Raw genomic sequence first — 17794 nt, forward strand, 5'->3', positions numbered from 1 at the left:
GTGCTGTGTGCTGTGTGCTGTGTGCTGTGTGCTGTGTGCTGTGTGCTGTGTGCTGTGTGCTGTGTGCTGTGTGCTGTGTGCTGTGTGCTGTGTGCTGTGTGCTGTGTGCTGTCTTGTGAAATGTTTTCTACAGATTACACAGTGTTTCTCACTGTTTCTCCCCGGATCTTTGTCTGGGGAGACCAGAGGCTGGGTTTGTGCATGGACATTCCAACCTCTTTGCCAGCAGCATCTTGTCTGCTAACCACCTCACCCTGCATTACAGAATTATGGAAAGAATGTACACTGTGGGGTGAAATCACTCATTCACAGGATCTCAAAACACCTTTTTCTAAAGACAGTGAGTTCTCTGAATTAAATACAACTTTTGGGCAACACTTCTCAGCTTATTAACGTCTCTTTCTCCTTTGGGAGGATTGCCTTCAAAATCCCGTTTAGAAGAATTGATTGTATCTGTCAGATATTCTTGAAAGCAAATTCAGAACAAGAGTTATGGGAATAATTTTCTCATTTCTTTTCCCCAGGTGATTGAATGGGTTCTGGAGAAAACTGGCAAGTAGACCCTGCAGAGACACAGCACTTCTGACTGTACATTATCTGACTAAAACATTATACTGAGTAACACCTGCAACTACCTACTCAAGCACCAGAAGAACTTGGTTAGTACAAAGATACAGTCGTAGTTCTCAAACACAGTAGCATCTTTTGAAACATTTTATATTGAAAGATCTAATTTCTTAAATCAAATGAGAAAGGTTTTATATGTTATTTATTATGTTTTATTATTAAGAGGAATACAGCTTGGCTTGTTTTTTATAAAGCTTTGTATGTTGTTCAATGAGTGTATTTTTACTGTGAATTAAAAAAATGCTGGATCTGATTTTAATAATGGGACCACTTTCTTCTACCTTTTGCACAAAGACCTCTGTTCTATTTATTACTACTTGCTGTTGTATATACTGAATAAAACTGTTTACAGTGTGGGCCTTTGACATTTTATATTGTAGCTGACAACAGTTCCTATTCTGCAACTGAAAACAATTAGAATTTGAATCACAGTTTTGTAATAGATGGAAAAAAAAAAAAAAAGCATGTCTTTTGGAATTTGCTGAAAGGTCCCACGAAAGGCTGTAGTCCTTCTCTTAATGCACCTGAAATTCTGGTGAAACTTCATGTGTAATCTTGCTAACAATTCTTAGAAACGGTTCAGAACAGAATTTTTTTCCCCTCATTCCTCCCTTACCTCTCTATAGTGTACACAGTGAGCCTGGCTTTATGTGCTACCTCACTTCATGAGCAAGTAGAACTCAGCAGTTAATTAAACTGAAATTAAATTAATTCTGTAGACTCAAGGCCAGACTGAAACAATCAACAGGAAGGCAGTTAGGGAACTATGAGCAGTTTGATGGATCATTTGTTTGCATGATTCCAATACTAAACTAATACAGCACTGCCCATGTCTCATTTTCACTTCATTATTATGTTGTTGGTTTGTTTTGTTTATAGCTAGCTCATAATGATGGCTTAATAACTCACTGTGCCCCATTTGAGCTGTGATTGCTGTCCCTGTGCGTGCTCTTAGCCGACTAAAGTACACAAACTCATTTGTCCTGGCCTACAATTACAGCACTAAAACAAATTATTTTGCACGTATCATACTTTTTAATTCCCACATTTAAGATTTCCTGTGGCACGGCTGCTATGCTGTAACTTTTGTGATATGGGATGTAACGTCACTATGCCTCTGAACTTCAAACTTTTTGTTTATGGAAGAGGAGCCCAGAATCTAGTCTGACCTACACACACTTTGCTGCATAAGCTTTAGATATTTGCTGTCATGTTTCTGCACATCAAAATGTAAGTCATCAACATGCAGTAGTGTCTACCCACAACCATGCTGTGTGCTTATGGAAGAGCAGGGTAAAACAACTGACATGGTGATGGTGAGATGAGGGTGAGACTTATCAAACTCTCCAGTTCTTTCTTGGGAGTTGTTTTCTAATGTCTGTCATTATTTATACAAGCACAGAACTTCTGACAAAGTAACAAACTGAATGGCTGTCTGATATGGAACAGCACTGATGTGTTCACATGAGGTGAAGAGACATTTTTCTTCACAGTTTAATTTGAAACTTCATTGAAGGGGTCACATATCAAGCAAGATGGCAGTTTCCTGAAATTCTGCTAGTGTATCCTCCTGTTAAAAATTACCAATTATTTTGTATTTTTTGTTACTTACTGGTAAAATAGCCCCACTGGATGGCTAGTTAGAAACTTCTGTTTGCCTCTTAATAACAAACAAACAAAAATTTACAAATCAACAGTAGTGTCACAATCCAGAGTGCTTTGAGGTAAACCAAAGCAGCACTAATTAGCTTTTAAGCATGGCTAAGAGAACACTGAGAAGTCTCTTCGCAGACGGAAATCATACATCATAGAAGGGTTTGGGTTGGAAGGGACCTTTAAGATCATCTAGTTCCAACTCCCTGCTGTAGGCAGGGACACCTCCCTCTAGGCCACGTTGCCCCATCCAGCCTAGTCTTCAATGCTTCCAGGGACGGGGCATCCTGAACCCTACTGGGCAACCACACTTGCAGTAAATAATTTCTTCCTAATATGTACTCTAAATGCACCCTTTTCTGTTTTTTAACTGTTTCCTCTCATCGTGTTGCTCCATGTCCTTCTAAAAAGTTCCTCCCCAGCTTTTCTGCAGGAGCCCTTCAGGTACTGGAAAGCCATTACCATTATGTGGTCCCTCTGGAGCCTTCTCCAGGCTGAAGATCCCCAGTTCTCTCAGCCTGTCCTCACAAGGGAGGTGCTCCAGCCCTCTGATCATCTTTGTGGCCCTCTCTGGACCTGCTCCAACAGTTCCCTTGTGCTGCAGTTAAATCTGAGCAACCTCCACTTGCAGTCAGCTGCACCTTGGGATGTGAAGAGCAAGCTGCAGCGAGCTCCATGGCCTGTGGGAAGAAGGGCTATTTACCTCTCATAAAAAGAAAACACTCATTTTGTTACCTGGTAAAGTCTAATGATACTCGTGGCAGCAGTTTACTTGGTAGTGCATTCAGAGTTGTTTCTGATTTATGAAATACCCGAAGAGAGATGCTGGTTCTTGTTAAAGAGCAGGACTCTTCAGAAACAGCAGTGTGCTTCCCTGACCAGAAGCAGATCAGCTTTATTTTCATTTATTTTTTAATAAGCTCCTTGTATCTCAGTTTCCCAGTAACATATATGTTCCAATACGTATCCAAGTATTTCTAATGGGGAAGCTTCTATAAAGACTTCATTTTGGAAAAAGTTGAAACTCCAGAAGGACCCCATTTTAGGATTTCTGTGAGGCTGCTGTGCCATGCCCTGGGTAACACCGGCAGAACAGGCTTACAGCCTCACAGCTGGCTATCTGGGCCACTAGGTTCAGAATTAATACAAAGAGGAAGGAAAATGTTCTTTTTTTCCATAAGCATCCCTAAGAACGAAGCAAGGCATATGTTGGCCTTGCTCCTTGAATGCAAGGGGTTGAGCAGAGAGAGGTCTTTCATGACTGCTGTAACAGCCCAGTTAAGTATAAGCAATGTGCTGCTGACACTGCATTAACACGTGCTGAAATTACTTTCAAAGTCAATACTCTATCAATGTCACAAATAGTTCTTTCCGGTAACAGAACTTAGAACAACTGAGATGTAGAACATCTCTTTCTGCAGCCCCAAACCAAAGGACAGCCTTCTACACAGCTTGTTTGGGTACAAAGTAAGCTCACCTCACAAAAAAATCCAATAAATGACTTTATTAAATATATTCTTTTCCTCTAAAATATAAATATTCACTATACTCTTATAAATGTGGAGTAAGTCCGTATTTATCTATCCCATCCAAATATGAATCAGTCCAAAATCTGAAAATGAAGAAATAGCATCTGTAATTATCATTATTTTTTCTATAAATATATATAATAGGAACTTTCTTTGCAAACTGTTTAGTTATTCACTTATACTTCATATAGTACTGAGCACCTTAGATTACATACTGTGTAATTTCATTGTTGGTACTAATATAGCAATTTGAAATATTTACAATGCACGTACATGTTAAGTATAACATTCCAGTGATTTGTAAATGTTAAAGGAATAAGGAAATAGTGCAGTACAGTTTACATATGCTTTTAACCTATCCCACAGAATGCAAGTTCTCACTCTAACCTATGGAACTTTATAGGAGCCTACGTCCATATTTTTAAGTTATGCTCTGAAACAGCAATGAAATACTTTGCAAACAATGTCCTGAATGACCTTTTAAAACCATCACACAACAATTTACTTGACAATGTGATCTGAGTTCATATCCAAAACCCCAGCCTCCAGCATACCGACTGCTCACAGCTTCCCAGAAGATGCTATCCCAGAAGCTTCCAAGTAAAGGAGACCCAAATAACTGCTGCAGAGGGATATGAGGATGGCAGCAGTAGCAAAGTGAGAAATGTGCATTTGGAAATTATTGATAAGTTATGCAACATAGCTCCTAACTTGTGACTTCACACAAGGCATTAATTTTTAAGTGCACGTACCATGACAGTAAAAACAAAGTTCACAGATAGGTAAATCACCTTCAGACTTTTCACTGGAGAGAGGCACTGGGTGTAGGGCTGCTGTTCCAAATGTCAATGTAGCTGTTCTGAAGCAGCTGTTTTCACTATTTGCAAATTCAGCCCGTCGTCTTAATTTTTCAATTAGCTTTGATGGTTAAGATACCTATGGAAACCACCACAATCTAATTCCTACCCTGTGATAAGCACTATGACATTTAAATCTCAAGACTTAGCTTAAAAGTAACATGGAACCAAACTGTGTTTTCAGTCTTCTTTGCCAGCCAAGTGATGTTACACTGAAACTCATTGGCTTTCTGAAGAATAAAATAGATGTAGTATGACAAGCAAAGTTCTGCAACTTCTGATTACTTCCAACATAATTCCTGTCCTTCAAAGTGTGAATTTAGGGCAAAATTCTAAAAGCAAACAAGAACCAACTCAACATGAAGCTGTTCCATTGCAATTTAAGAACAATGTAAATGCAGTCCATTGTGTTCCTATTCCCACCCAACTACATGAAGTCAACTATTCAGTTCCAGGTTAGTTCCAGGACCAAGCTGAACACACGGTCTCACAAAGAAAAGCAACTTTCTGCAAAACGAAGTCTTCCTCCTTGCAAATAAGCAAAATCAAGACCATACAACCAGACCTGGCAGAGCTGAGGGGTTGAGAAAGTTGGAGCAGGAGGACAGGAAGCTCCTAGTATGACCTAGCCTGGCTTCCTGCTGGAAAACTGAAGTGGGAACGTGCTGGCAGGAGATCAGGTCACATGTCCCATTGGATTTGATTATCTCTTACCAGAGCCTGAGAACCCCGTGAGATGAAGCTCCAGGTTATTGGAATCATCTGGAAAGCCACTATGAAAGCACATCCCACGTTTCCATACAGAGGATGCTCCCCTCCTGCCTCTGCCCTGCTGCCTTCCCTACAGGTAGTGCTGCATCAGATCCATCGCTAGGAATGTACACAAGATGTCTCTATCATTTAACTTGAAAGGACCCCTCAGCAGGCACTGTGCAGCTGGTCACTGACCACCTCAGTATTGCTTTGGAGCACACTGCTCACAGAGGCTGTCTGCATGCTCTGCTGGGTGTGCAGCAACATGTTCTGATGGCTTCTCACAAGAAATTCTGCAAGTGATGTAAAGGTTAGAAGAACCAACATGTGACTTCTAGGCGTTGGGACAATCTTGTTTATAGAACTTCCACTCCAAGAACCGTGAGTTTGCATCACAAACCCACTCCTTTCTGCTTAGCCCTTTACTTATTCTGTATTAGCCAGCACGTTGAAATAAGCACGATTTATGATTCTGAAATATTTACACATATGGTACTACACTCTTTTACTGTCTGATAAGGGATTTTAAAATCCCACTATTTACATTGTTTTCCTTGTCATGCCACTTCTTCAGCTGATCATAATTTAGTCTTGAAAGGTTGACAGGAGTGACCAAGGACTGGGATAGAACCCCAGTCTGGTGCAGACTGCTCGCTGCTACAGGTTGCCAATGATGACTGTACTTCAGATGTGTGGTTGCTCCACTTTTCTTTGAAGAAACAGATGTGTGTATCCCATTTATGCCACCAAACCAAGTCTTGTAATCTTAGCCGACAGGAAGGAATGAATGATGAACACAATTGGTTTTGGACAGGAATGAAGGTCCAGTTGCTGAAATTAAAGGAAGAAATCAAGTTGAAAATAATTAGACTAGATTGCAGCTCAAGCAACCAGTAATTTATGGAGCATTTACTACATTAACTGCTGTTTGGTATTTTCAACAGACTTCTATTAATAACAACCCTTTATTACAACATACTGTTTTTTCTTTGCATGCAGCTGCAAATATTTAAGTCACTAAGGAAATAAGAAGCACGTTGAGAGCAGATGAGATCTGTGTGCCCCTGGGCTTATATCCACCTGGGTAAGCAGCTAACACTGACTCCAATGCTGTAAGCTCTTTTCTAAGAGTTTCAAACCCTCCATGTTTTCAGGAGCAGGGATGGTGGTGTGACTGCTGTGTCCAATACCTCCTCCTCATACTTTTCCCTATGTGTCTGCTCTTGGTCACTGCTGAAGCCAAAACACTGTACCACGACCTGACTGTGCACGGCTGCTCCAACAGGCTGAGAATAAACACTTTACAGAATGTATATTATCAAAGGATATAAAGAATTGAGTAGCCAATATGCTCTGGAACCACTAGAAGATTTGGCCAGAAAAAAAACATATTTGCAAATATAATTTATGGTATCTAAACTGTTTGTAGGAATAAACATTTTTAGGTTATGTGACAGCTAACTTTAAGAGTTAAGCAGACGGTTTGCACTACATCTGTAATCCCCATTTTTTCCCACAATTAGATTTTTAAGAGCATCTAAACCAGTTTGTCACATTAGATGAAGGACATACGTGCACGCTGAAATTATTAATAACATCTCATTCTTCAGCTCTTCTACCCACAATCATTTAAAAAGGGCAATGGATACATATAAACATTCTAACATCTGGCTATACAGACACACAATATTTTTGTAAATATAAGTAATCATTCATCTCTCCTTGCAGTATTCTACCCTTTTCTATCTTTAGATTGTCTCTTTCTAAAGCCATATCATCATGCTGCACTGGAAACATGGCATCTACATATTGCTATTGGAACCACACTGGCCTGCTCCTGTTAGCGCTGTTCCACCTCCACAGCCTTAGGGACCACCAAAGAGATGGAAACGTGCATCCCTGCTGAATGCACTACTTACAATTTCTCCATCTTTTCCTCCGAAGTCTAAATAAAGCATCCTTATCCCATCATCTGAAGACATTTTCAGTTTTTCATAGGGGTACTGTGCAATTGTCTTAGAGAAGGCACCGTCTTGTGGTTCAGTTGTAAGAGAGAATCCATGTTCGTAATGGATGGTCAAACGGCACTCCTGGCTTTTGTATGTGCAAGCTGAACAAGGAAACAAAATTCAGACCGTAGCACTCTTAAAAGTAACAAATTCAATTTGGCTGCACAAGTTTGCATTTTACATGTGATGTCAACAGTATCTTGTGGAAACTAAGCTGTTGTAGAACTGGGTTAATCATGTTCTAATCTTAGATTTGGATAATCAACTGGAGTTGTTCTGCTGAGCGTGGCCCAGGCAAGTTTTGTAGCTGTTGTCTACTTCCAGGATTACAATTCTGCTTGGTAGTAACATGGCTAATGTCAGTTCTTATGTTTACTCACTGCATTTTTCCTGTAGCAGTGCACATCTACGTGCTGACCCAAAGCAGCTTTCTGAAGATGGCTCGAGATGGCATTTCTTCCTCCCAAGCCCTGACAGTCACAGCTATTCTTGTGTGACAGAGCCAAACTCAATGAATGCGTCGCACAGTGCGTGACAAAATTAGAAGCTTGAAAGACTATCCCTGCAGAATTCTGACAAACACAAAGACACTCTGGAGTCCTCATTAGTGTCACAGTAATTGAAAAAGGGCCCAGATAATAGTATATAATAGCAACTGCAGCAAAAGTCTGCATCCTTCCCTCAGCTCTGAAACATACCATGATCCAAATTAAAAAGGTTTGGGTATTTACATCCCAAATTCTCTTTCTCTCTCTCTTCCTGTGAACTCCTTTGATAACTAAGGCTTTTTACATACTTTTAAGGCCTGATGGCCTTAAAAGGTGGGTGGCAGCTCTGCTTGTGGTGTGGTATTGGGGTTGGAACACAATGTGTTTTGAGTTCCCTTCCAACCCAAGTCATTCTATGATTCTGTGACATGACTTATAAATCCTTGGGGCACTCAAGGAAAAGGTGTAGCCTAAAAGGCCCACAGCCATTCTCAGCTGGCAGCAGACAGACCACAAGGGGCATTATTCCAAAGTGTCTGCAGCTAAATAACTTTTATTTGTTAATTTTGCAAGTAGAGAAATGCAGAAACATGACATGCTCCAGGAGGGAAATGACCAGTCACCACAAACTGGCTATTGATTTGGATTGTATTTCTTTTCACTCATTTCAAGTGTGCAGAGCTGGGCGAATAAATAACCAGTTCATGCCTGTGAATCTGCCTGTCCTCCTCTGCCTCTTCCCTTTGCAGGAAAAGCTTCTGACAGGCTCTCAGAAGTCTCCTGACTCTCAAAAATAGTGCTCTTTTCTGTAGGTTTCTGGACAAATCTCTGGAATTTGTTTTCCATGACACAGACCAACACAACTGACTACAGACTTGTGTCTGAGACCATGTGAGGAAAACAAGATGAAATGTCAGAATGGCAATGACTGTGTCCTTGTTTTGCGGTACTGATTGCAGGTATCACACCAGCTAGGGCTGGCAGGGAAACAAACTAAGACGTGTGAAGAAGCAATGCTGTGTCTGCTACTCACATGTTGTGATTTCTGTGATGAGCTCTGCAGAATTGTGACAGCCCTGCACGATGCTCCTTGTCCACAGTGAGAGGTCTCTGCTTGTCTCCGTCCTGAACAGATGTGTTTCGATCCCTTGCCTCGTACCGGTACGGGTTGCGAAGGACAAATCCACCCCAGACTGCGGTGAGCCTTTTCCTGGACCAGAATGCACCAACCTGAAATTGGATTGGGATATACACTGGTGACTATAACACAGTGTTATAAGCACTGAGCTGCTTCCACAGAGGCCTTGGGACCATCACTACAGAGCACTGTAATTAAATCACTCCCCGAGTAAAACTATTTTGTCCATCCCTAAATGCATGTTGTTGGGAGTATGCGAACTCACATCTCTAAAAATAAACCTGAAGTGGCAGTTAATACTCAGAGGGTGAAGGTCCACAGAAGAGGGTACCGAGGCAACCAGCCAGGCAGGTGATGGTGGGGATGCTGCAGAGGGCCAGGACTTCCTCACCAACTGCCCACAACACTCCTCTGGATAAGCAAGTGAGAGAAATCACCTTCTGGTTGTGGTCATGGGTTTGGTGACAGATGGAAATGTTCACTCAGCCGCAGCGGTTGGATACTGTCAAGCTGCTCCTGCCATAAAACTTAAACATATGCAGACAAACTCTACGATAAATGGAAAAGTAATGATTCCCATGAAGGCTGAAGTTCTGTAAAATATGCAGATGCCATGTGCTGCCTTGTGTATACTTCTCCCATAAGGTACCTGTAAAATGCAAAATGCTGCAGCTATTTGTAACCCCAAACTTCTGTTGCATTTTGCTGCAATTAAAATTTCTTTGCCTGGCACCAGCTGTTCTTCTCCCGTGATTTTGGAAGGTTGGTCCATCACAGCCAACACTGACTGCACAAAATGTTTTTGGGAGAGAAAATCAACACTTCATAATATTTCATTCCTATTAAAAACTATCCTTGCTTTTTTTCCTGCAGAAGCATGGGACTGTGAATACAGAATCCAGAGAACTGTAGCACTGATTCAGCTGAGAGTAATGAACTAAGCTTGCCACACTGTGAGCTCCAGGCAACAGCCCTCAGAAGAGCCACAAAATGGGACTTGGGAAATTCTTCTGAAAACTTAATTTCTACCCCTGCTTGCTTTTCTGTAGGCAAACAATATATTTGTATGAGACTATAAAATACATACATAACACGGCAGTAGAACATATGCTGAAGCATGGAACATTAGGCTTTATGCATTATGTGCTGAATACTGTTTGCCCTCAAATTATTGTTTTACATCTGGAAGGTTAGCTGGCATCATAAAGTAGCTGTTTCAATAGGAAAAAGAAAGACAAAAAGGAAAGAAGAACAACAACCTTCATTTTTTCAGTTGCTGGAGTACTAACCGAAAGACATTTGAACATTTCCCAGATTCCCTGGCAATCCATACCTGGGATCTGCATTGTGCCCAGCAGGCATCCCCTTTCAGGTTTGCTCACACTCAGGAGTCAGAGAATTTCTGTGCATTCTGAGCCTCCTCCTCCATCACCCACCACCAGGAGGGCCCGGAGGCAAGTCGCAGTTTGTTGTTAGAGATAAAGCTCCTTTGTACAGGCTTCAAGAGCTGTGCTAAAAATTATTCTCTACTTTAGGTACCGACTGCGTCACAGATGGTTCAAAGGTTTTATTTCCTTTCAAAAACACCCCAAATTCCCAGATCTTCATGCATTATCCACTGCACTCAGACTTTTCAGCATATGAATAGAATGGAGACGTACTTCACAAATCAAAGTATGTTGGCCACATCTGACATCTGAGAGCCGTTCTCTCGCAGCCTTCTCACTCACATTACACCAAACTGCACAAACAGGCAGGGGAACATTTGCTGGTATTTCTGCAGCACCACCAGCGTGGATGTACTCAGCTCCACGCAGGTATCCCCGAGCGCTCCCACCCAGAGCCGCAGGGCTGCCAGAGGGCACAGGAGGTTGCTTGTGGTGTGAGCTGCTCACGCAGCATGCAGCAAAACTCAGCTCTCTGCCCGCTCCAGGGAGCCAGCGTGGCACCTGCTAATGTTCTCTAATTGTTCCCTTGTCTCTCTGGGCTCTGAGGACCTTTTTGGCATTACTCTTTGCAGGTGTGCCGTAGCGAGGTGTGTGCAGTACAGCACGACGTGCTGGGGGAGACTCTCTGAGACCTACACTGCACTGCAAGGCTATGAGAATTTCAAACATTTGCTGCAACACAGTGAAATCCAGCGGCCTCTTCAAAAGGACACTGAAACCAGGACTGACATTCACAGCAAGTGTTCAGCTGCTCGCTGGAGACTGATCTCAGGAGGCTATGCTACAAGTGCATACACACCACTATAATCTGACCTTTCTTAGGTTGAAACCACTCCTTAACCCTTAACTTACTATTTGAAACCCGCTCTGGGCAGCTGTCCCCTTTGCAAACCTGTGCACATGCAGCAGTGCTTCTTTCGGTGCAGCTCAGGATACGTTTGGCTTTCTGGGCTGTGAGGACACGCTGTGGCTCATGTCCAGCTTCCCATCCAATACTCTCAGATCCTTCTCAGCAGTAACAATGTTTGTAATGACGGGATGTTTATGTAAAAAGTTGGATTTACGTAGGTAAGTCACCCAGACTGTCCTGTGCTCATAATCACCACATATTTGCAAACTATACTGGCATCAAGCATCAAACTGCTCTAATATTTTCTGGTTACAGAACTCAGCTTTGCACAATGGTTACTTGAGATATTTGATCTCTGATCAGAGTGCAACATGTGCTTATTTTTCTTATCTGATATGATACATAATGCAATTTGATTGCAGACATTTAAGATGGAAAGGCTTAAGCCCCCACTCCCATGCTGTAGGGAGGCACTGTTATTCCTTCTTCAGGCATAGGGAAACATGGAAACAGATTATGACTAAAAGGTCCTTGGAGTCAGGGCTATGAGCCAGCTGCTGTGCCTCCTGGTGCAGAGACTTAAAGGAACAATTTACATCTCCTCATCTCAGTTTTATTTGAGCTATTTTTTATATTCCACACAAAGCTGCCTAGAAAATATTTTTAGATCTTAATAGCATCCGTAGGTTGAAGGCAAACTTACCAACAAACAGAAAGGGCACGTTGAAATTCTGCTTATTGAAATACTATAAGAAGACTGTAATCCTTCTACCATTTCTCAATTTTCTCTCCTCATTATGTCTTGGGTAGATTAAGCATGACTCCGTGCAGTATCTGGCACTGAAGTTTTCCAGTTTCAGCAGCTTTTCAAATATGCATTAGCTAAGCAAAAATGTTTTCCCAAGGACTCATAAAAATCTGAAAGATGGGAGCAGCCAAGATTACAACATGTGGTCTGCAAACTTTCCAGGTGAAAAGTTCTCAATTGCACTGATCGATGCACAGAGGGGATGAAAAAACATGTCACAAGGAGGGTAATCATCAGCATGAACAGAGCAGTCAGTACTGACAGCAAACCATGTATATTTTCTCGGTATAAGTACCTGGTGTGACAGCACATAAAATCAGAATCCTGCAGGGTTTTAATCAAAAGCATCCACAACAGCAGCTACAATGATTTAGGGAAACTATCATCAGTTATTGCAGATCTTGAGGATTTAAGTATTCATCTGTATTTATCAGATTGTGGCTCAGTTCCAGATGTTGTCTTTGGTATTTCTGTTACCTTTTCTACCTGTTTGCTAAATCACAGACAGGGGGCTGGATGTTGTGTGTGTGTCAACACACTCCTGGCACTGCCATCCATCCTTTCCAGCCCCAGTGCTGAGGACTGTACTTTTTTTCTAGACAGTCTAACCCAGTGATTCACCTGCATACTGAATTTTTGCAGAACCTGCTGTGCCTTAAATACAGCCCATCCTGTTGTGTCCACCACAGATCCAGAAAACACGCTGCCTTGGCCTCTGTGTTCCATCTGTAAATACTTGAAAACTACTGGAACGTTAAGAAAGTTTTCTTAAGTATTCCCTGTATCCAAGGGAGACCCTCAGCACAAGAAGGACATGGAGCTGCTGGAGAAAGTCCAGAGGAGGGCCATGGAGATGATCAGAGTGCTGGAGAACCTCTCCTTATACAGACAGGCTGCAGAAGCTGGGCTTGTTCAGCCTGGAGATGAGAAGTCTCTGTGGAGACTTCATTGCAGCCTTTTAATACTTGAAAAGTACTTATAAGAAAGATGGAAAAAGAGGGGAGATTTAGATTAGACATAACAAAGAAATTCTTTACTATGAAAGCGGTGAGGCGCAGGAACAGGCTGCCCAGAGAAGCTGTGGATGTCCAATCCCTGGAGATGCCCAAGATGAGATTGGATGAAGATGCACAGGATGATGTGTGGGCAGGTAGGGGAAGGGTGAACTGACTGGTAACCTCAGGCCAATTCGGGGCTGATTAAGAGAACAAACTGGCAAAGCAAGGCACAGGTGTTTCCTAGCAGTGACAAAGCAGTAGGACAGGTATACACGTGCAGAGCTCATTACACTGAAATTTTAAAGGGTTATAATGAGACTTGGGCAGCTCCACAGGTGTGTGGAGGTCAGAAGGCCATGGAGTTGTAGTCCTAATCTCCTGAGAGCAAAGAACACTTTGCTCCTGGCAGGAGGATGATCCACCAGAGTAAACTGACTTTGATGAACTGCCTTTTATTGCAAGCTACAATTTAGAAATTAGTGATTGCCCCACACCTGAGACACATTAAAGGACATACACAGGCTGTTATCAGCAGCCACCTGGGTTCAGCCAAAAGGAGGGGCTGGAGGTCAGGAAATGGCAATCATGGTGTCCCTGCACTGTGCTGACCACAGGTAGGATCTTCTGCCACTTGAATGAAGAGGACTCAGATCTGCTGGCAGATGACACCCTGAAGCAATAGGGAGGAGCTGCACTAAGTTCTGCTGGTGGTTTTCCATGAAAAGTAGCAAAGCTTGTTTGGGGACAGAAGGAATGTGGTCAGATAACTTACACTCTTTAAAACAGGATGGGGAACTCATAAAGAAACAGGTTCAGCTGAACATCCCCCATCCTCTGTGTGGCCCACAGTGAGCAGCAACAATGTACTACTGAAGCATCACTCCCAGGGAATTCCTGGTGTTTCTTCCCCTCATGCAAGATTCATGATCCACATTATGATTCTCCAGCAGTTTGAAAAAAGAGCAGAAAAGTATGCAGAAATATTCCTATTTACAAACTCAGTTCCATCCACCTCTCGCTGATCATGTCCAGAACTCCCTTCCTGCTGGGCCGAACACACGCTGGCAAGGCAGGATGTTGCAACAGGAGGAGCAATAAATTACTGCTGGCATTGGCACATTCTCACAGAGGTGTAATTACCATGTGGTAACACAACACCACGTGCCATTCAACATCGCATCAAAGTCCAGTGACACACCCAGACACAATCTCCTGCTCCAACACCTTACCTAGTTTTCAGTGTCAATTGGAACTGACAGATTTCACTGGAATTGTCAACATTCAATGCCACCAGGCACAGCAGGCTGCAAACTGCAAAGCATCGGCCTCTCACCTCATTTTAAGGTAAAAGAGGGTAAAGCACAATTTGGCTTCCTGCAAGTTTGAAAGTGCCATCATGGGTAGCTTGATCAGGACAAAACAATCATTAATTTACCAAATGCAACTTCAAAAAAGAAATTACAATGGTTCAATAGTAAAGTCTCAGCTCATTTAGGGAGGGAATGAAGAGACTGAGAACAAAAATGAACTAATGAGAGAGCAGTAAAAGACCCACTGCTTTTGGCAATGTGCTATCAGCTCTTCTGAAAGAAAACTCATTGAAAATGGCATAATAGTGGCCTGCAGCGAAGCCAAAACAATGCAGTAGCAGCTCTTTCTCAAGCCCTTTGACCACACTGGCAGAGAAATGTGATTAAGATTCACATCAAGAAGCACAGACAGTTTCCACCGTATAAAGACAACCATGGGAAAACTCCATCTGAATTAGTGTTGATGGATAGATTCGAAATATTGGAGATGGTTATTTCCAACCTCAAAGAATGTGTCTTTCAAGGTCACCATTTTAAACTAAAAAAGCCAAGACTTCCTAGGGCTAGAAAACATACTGAAACTATATCATACATGCAAGACCCCAGAAGCCCCAGATTATGGACACAGTAGCTCCACATCATCATGTCCAACCCAAGGCAACAATTTCCCATTTGTCAGTCTGGAGAAGTAGCTGGAAATGTGAATGCTTCTGCAGATTCCTCAGGTCTGAATGCTGAGATAGGAATCTCAGGAGATCAAACTCTCCACTATTTCAGCACTTCCAACCTGGGCCAAACTACTGCATTCATTACCAGTGCAATTCTAGCAATCAGCTTTGGCCAGAGCTTGAAGTGGAGGAGAAGCAAGGAGGAACAGTTAGGCTGAACACATTCTCCCATTCAAGAAGAATCTCATTTCCAAGCCATGGCATTTTAGATGTGATCTATAGATGTACGTACAATCGCTGTACCTGATCTTGGCTGATCAACCATTCCCAATACTTTCGTAGCAGTAATCAAAAAGAACAGGTACCTGGTGGCTAGGAGGGGGTAGGTGTGCAGAGGGCTGAACCAAGCCTCTTTCATGCGTGGCATGCTCTCGTATATTAAGAGGTCCTTCTCTGTCAAGACCACTAACACTGGCTTCCAGTGCTTCTCGTTGTCTCCTGGCACCTGAAAAAAAGGAACATTTCAATGAAATGAGACAAAACTACCATGGTGCAAAGCCTGACAACATGAACATCTTGAGCCCTGGACAAGACAGTGAGTTTTTCTTCTTCGGCGCTTTGACATCTCCAACATGAACTCACAGCCAGATGCAGCAGAAATGGGAGTAAAGCCCAATGAAATCTGCTGCTCTCGTTGACAACACCATTCCAAACCTCCCTGCAGCCTTCACTCCATAAAGGCAGTAATAGAAGAACACTGAGACTGGCTGTTGTTTAGCTGTGGTATGCATCGAAGGACCTTAAATGTATATTTACAAGGAACACCATTCATGTGCAGCTGCCAATGAGTGCTAGACACTACTGATGTTGCTTCTGGGTTCAAAACTACTAAAAATTACATCATCATTATTATTTAACAATGTCAGGTAGTAAAAAAATACTGTTTTGGGAGCAGATGGGTTTGCTTCTTTCCTCTGCAGTTCACTTTTTCATTACTTTCACTCCCCATAGTTTTATAGATGTCAGTTTATAGCATAGGGTTGATTTGAAGCATTGACTTAGAGATGGATTTGCATCCACATTTCAAACCTATCTGTAGACAGTGTCAAGTAATTGGGACATCAAAGCCCTTTACCAGCTGCAGAAGCCAGATGTGGAATTCTGTTTTGCAGCTCAGGCATGTTGTTGTCCACATGGCCACACATGGCCACATGGCTATGAGGATTCTGCTTTTTACTTAGTTTGATCTGGTGTCTTAACATAGATGGGAACACAAAAGGATCTTGACTTTCACAAATGAATCACTTTTCTTTTAGTTCACATGCAAGAAAAGACATCACATTACATAGAAACAAGCTCACAATCTAAAACCTACAATCTAAAACCCAAACACCTTGGCTGTGTATTAAAGAAAATTAAACAAATTATGAGATTCTCCAGAGAATCTGGTTGTCCTCCATTAAAACTTTGTCCAGCAAAGAGAAGCAGCTGTCTAACATGTGTTTTATTCGTCATGCCAACCTATTTGGCACAGATTTGTGTCACTGGGCACATCATTTGCTAGAGAGAAAAAAATCATCTTTTTTACGTAAGAGAGAAATCAAAGATTGGCCAGGCTGGAAATGACACACCAGGAATGGTGATTCAGATCCACAAGTACCATGTGCTTTAAGTGATAGCCTCAGACTGAGAAGCACATTTGAAACATTCTTATTTTGCTTGAAGACAGATTCCAATGCATTTCTGAACTTTTAGAGGATCTCAAGCCAGCTGTAGGAAAGCTTCACACAAGAAAACCAACACCTAAGTCAGATATTAAGCTTAAGCCAAAGATTCTTGGCTTATATCATTTTAAAAAGTAAACTAAGAGTAAGAGGACAGAGTATGGGGCATTACTTCTTTTTTTTTCTCTGTCTTTTTTTTTCATTCTGTGACCACAAACAACCTGCTCGCAGCTTTCCCACAGAACTATCCCACCTGTGCAGTATTTTCAAACACAAGTTCTGTGATTAAGTGGCTGGTCAGCCAACTGAGAGTCCAGAATGGTTGGGAAACACTGGTCCCAGTAAACCAACCACAAGAAAGGGAATACAACTCATTTTGCCAGCTGTTCACACAACTGCTTTCTGGACACCTGTAAATATTAGGAGCCAGATATTCTAGCTGAGAAACGAGTGGATGCTGCATTTACAACCTGCACAGCGAAACCCACAGCTTGGCTTTTGTCCTTCTCAAAGACATGGTGACTATGGAGAAGTTCCTCTGCCTTAAGGAATTGAAGGCTTTTGCTCAGCTCTGCCTGAATTGATCTGATCCAACCTCTCCTTGTAGGATGCATCTCTTATTTATAAAGCATAAAACAGGAATGTCTGAATGGCTTGGTTTGGAAGGGACCTTAAAGTTCATCCAGCTCCAACCCTCTGCTGCCATCCACCAGCTCAGGCTGCCCAGGGCCCCATCCAACCTGGCCCTGAACATCTTCAGGGATGGGGCACCTCAGCTTCTTTGGGCAGCTGTGCCAGTGCCTCACCATCCTCTGAGCAAAGAATTTCCTCCTAATACCCAGTCTAAATCTCCACTCTCTTAATTTAAAACCATTTTCCTTGTCCTATCACTATCTGCCCATGTGAAAGGTTTGTCTCCTTCCTTTTAAGCCCC

General features: G+C 42.3%; 2 protein-coding genes across 3 annotated transcripts in view; one reads left to right on the forward strand and one right to left on the reverse strand.

Moving 5' to 3' along the window:
* LOC122178615 (MDM2 binding protein) overlaps nucleotides 1-916 on the forward strand; it is a 22582-nt gene extending 21666 nt beyond the window's left edge. For both annotated transcript variants that reach the window (XM_042868866.1, XM_042868868.1), the window contains exon 22: nucleotides 525-916. In XM_042868866.1, the coding sequence (XP_042724800.1) occupies nucleotides 525-560 (36 nt within the window). In that variant the 3' untranslated portion in view covers nucleotides 561-916. The remainder of the gene's footprint in view (nucleotides 1-524) is intronic.
* Nucleotides 917-3769: 2853 nt separating this feature from the next.
* The window catches only part of SNTB1 (syntrophin beta 1), a 106229-nt gene continuing 92204 nt past the window's right edge, over nucleotides 3770-17794 (reverse strand). Inside the window, exons 4-7 of the mRNA XM_042868869.1 lie at nucleotides 15502-15641; nucleotides 8950-9146; nucleotides 7339-7529; nucleotides 3770-6250 (exon numbers count right to left, since the gene is read on the reverse strand). Of these exons, the coding sequence (XP_042724803.1) occupies nucleotides 6158-6250; nucleotides 7339-7529; nucleotides 8950-9146; nucleotides 15502-15641 (621 nt within the window). The 3' untranslated portion in view covers nucleotides 3770-6157. The remainder of the gene's footprint in view (nucleotides 6251-7338; nucleotides 7530-8949; nucleotides 9147-15501; nucleotides 15642-17794) is intronic.

The sequence above is a fragment of the Lagopus leucura genome, unplaced genomic scaffold, assembly GCF_019238085.1.
Source record: "Lagopus leucura isolate 7727_CA_CO unplaced genomic scaffold, USGS_WTPT01 Super-Scaffold_100002, whole genome shotgun sequence".
NCBI classification, from domain to species: domain Eukaryota; kingdom Metazoa; phylum Chordata; class Aves; order Galliformes; family Phasianidae; genus Lagopus; species Lagopus leucura.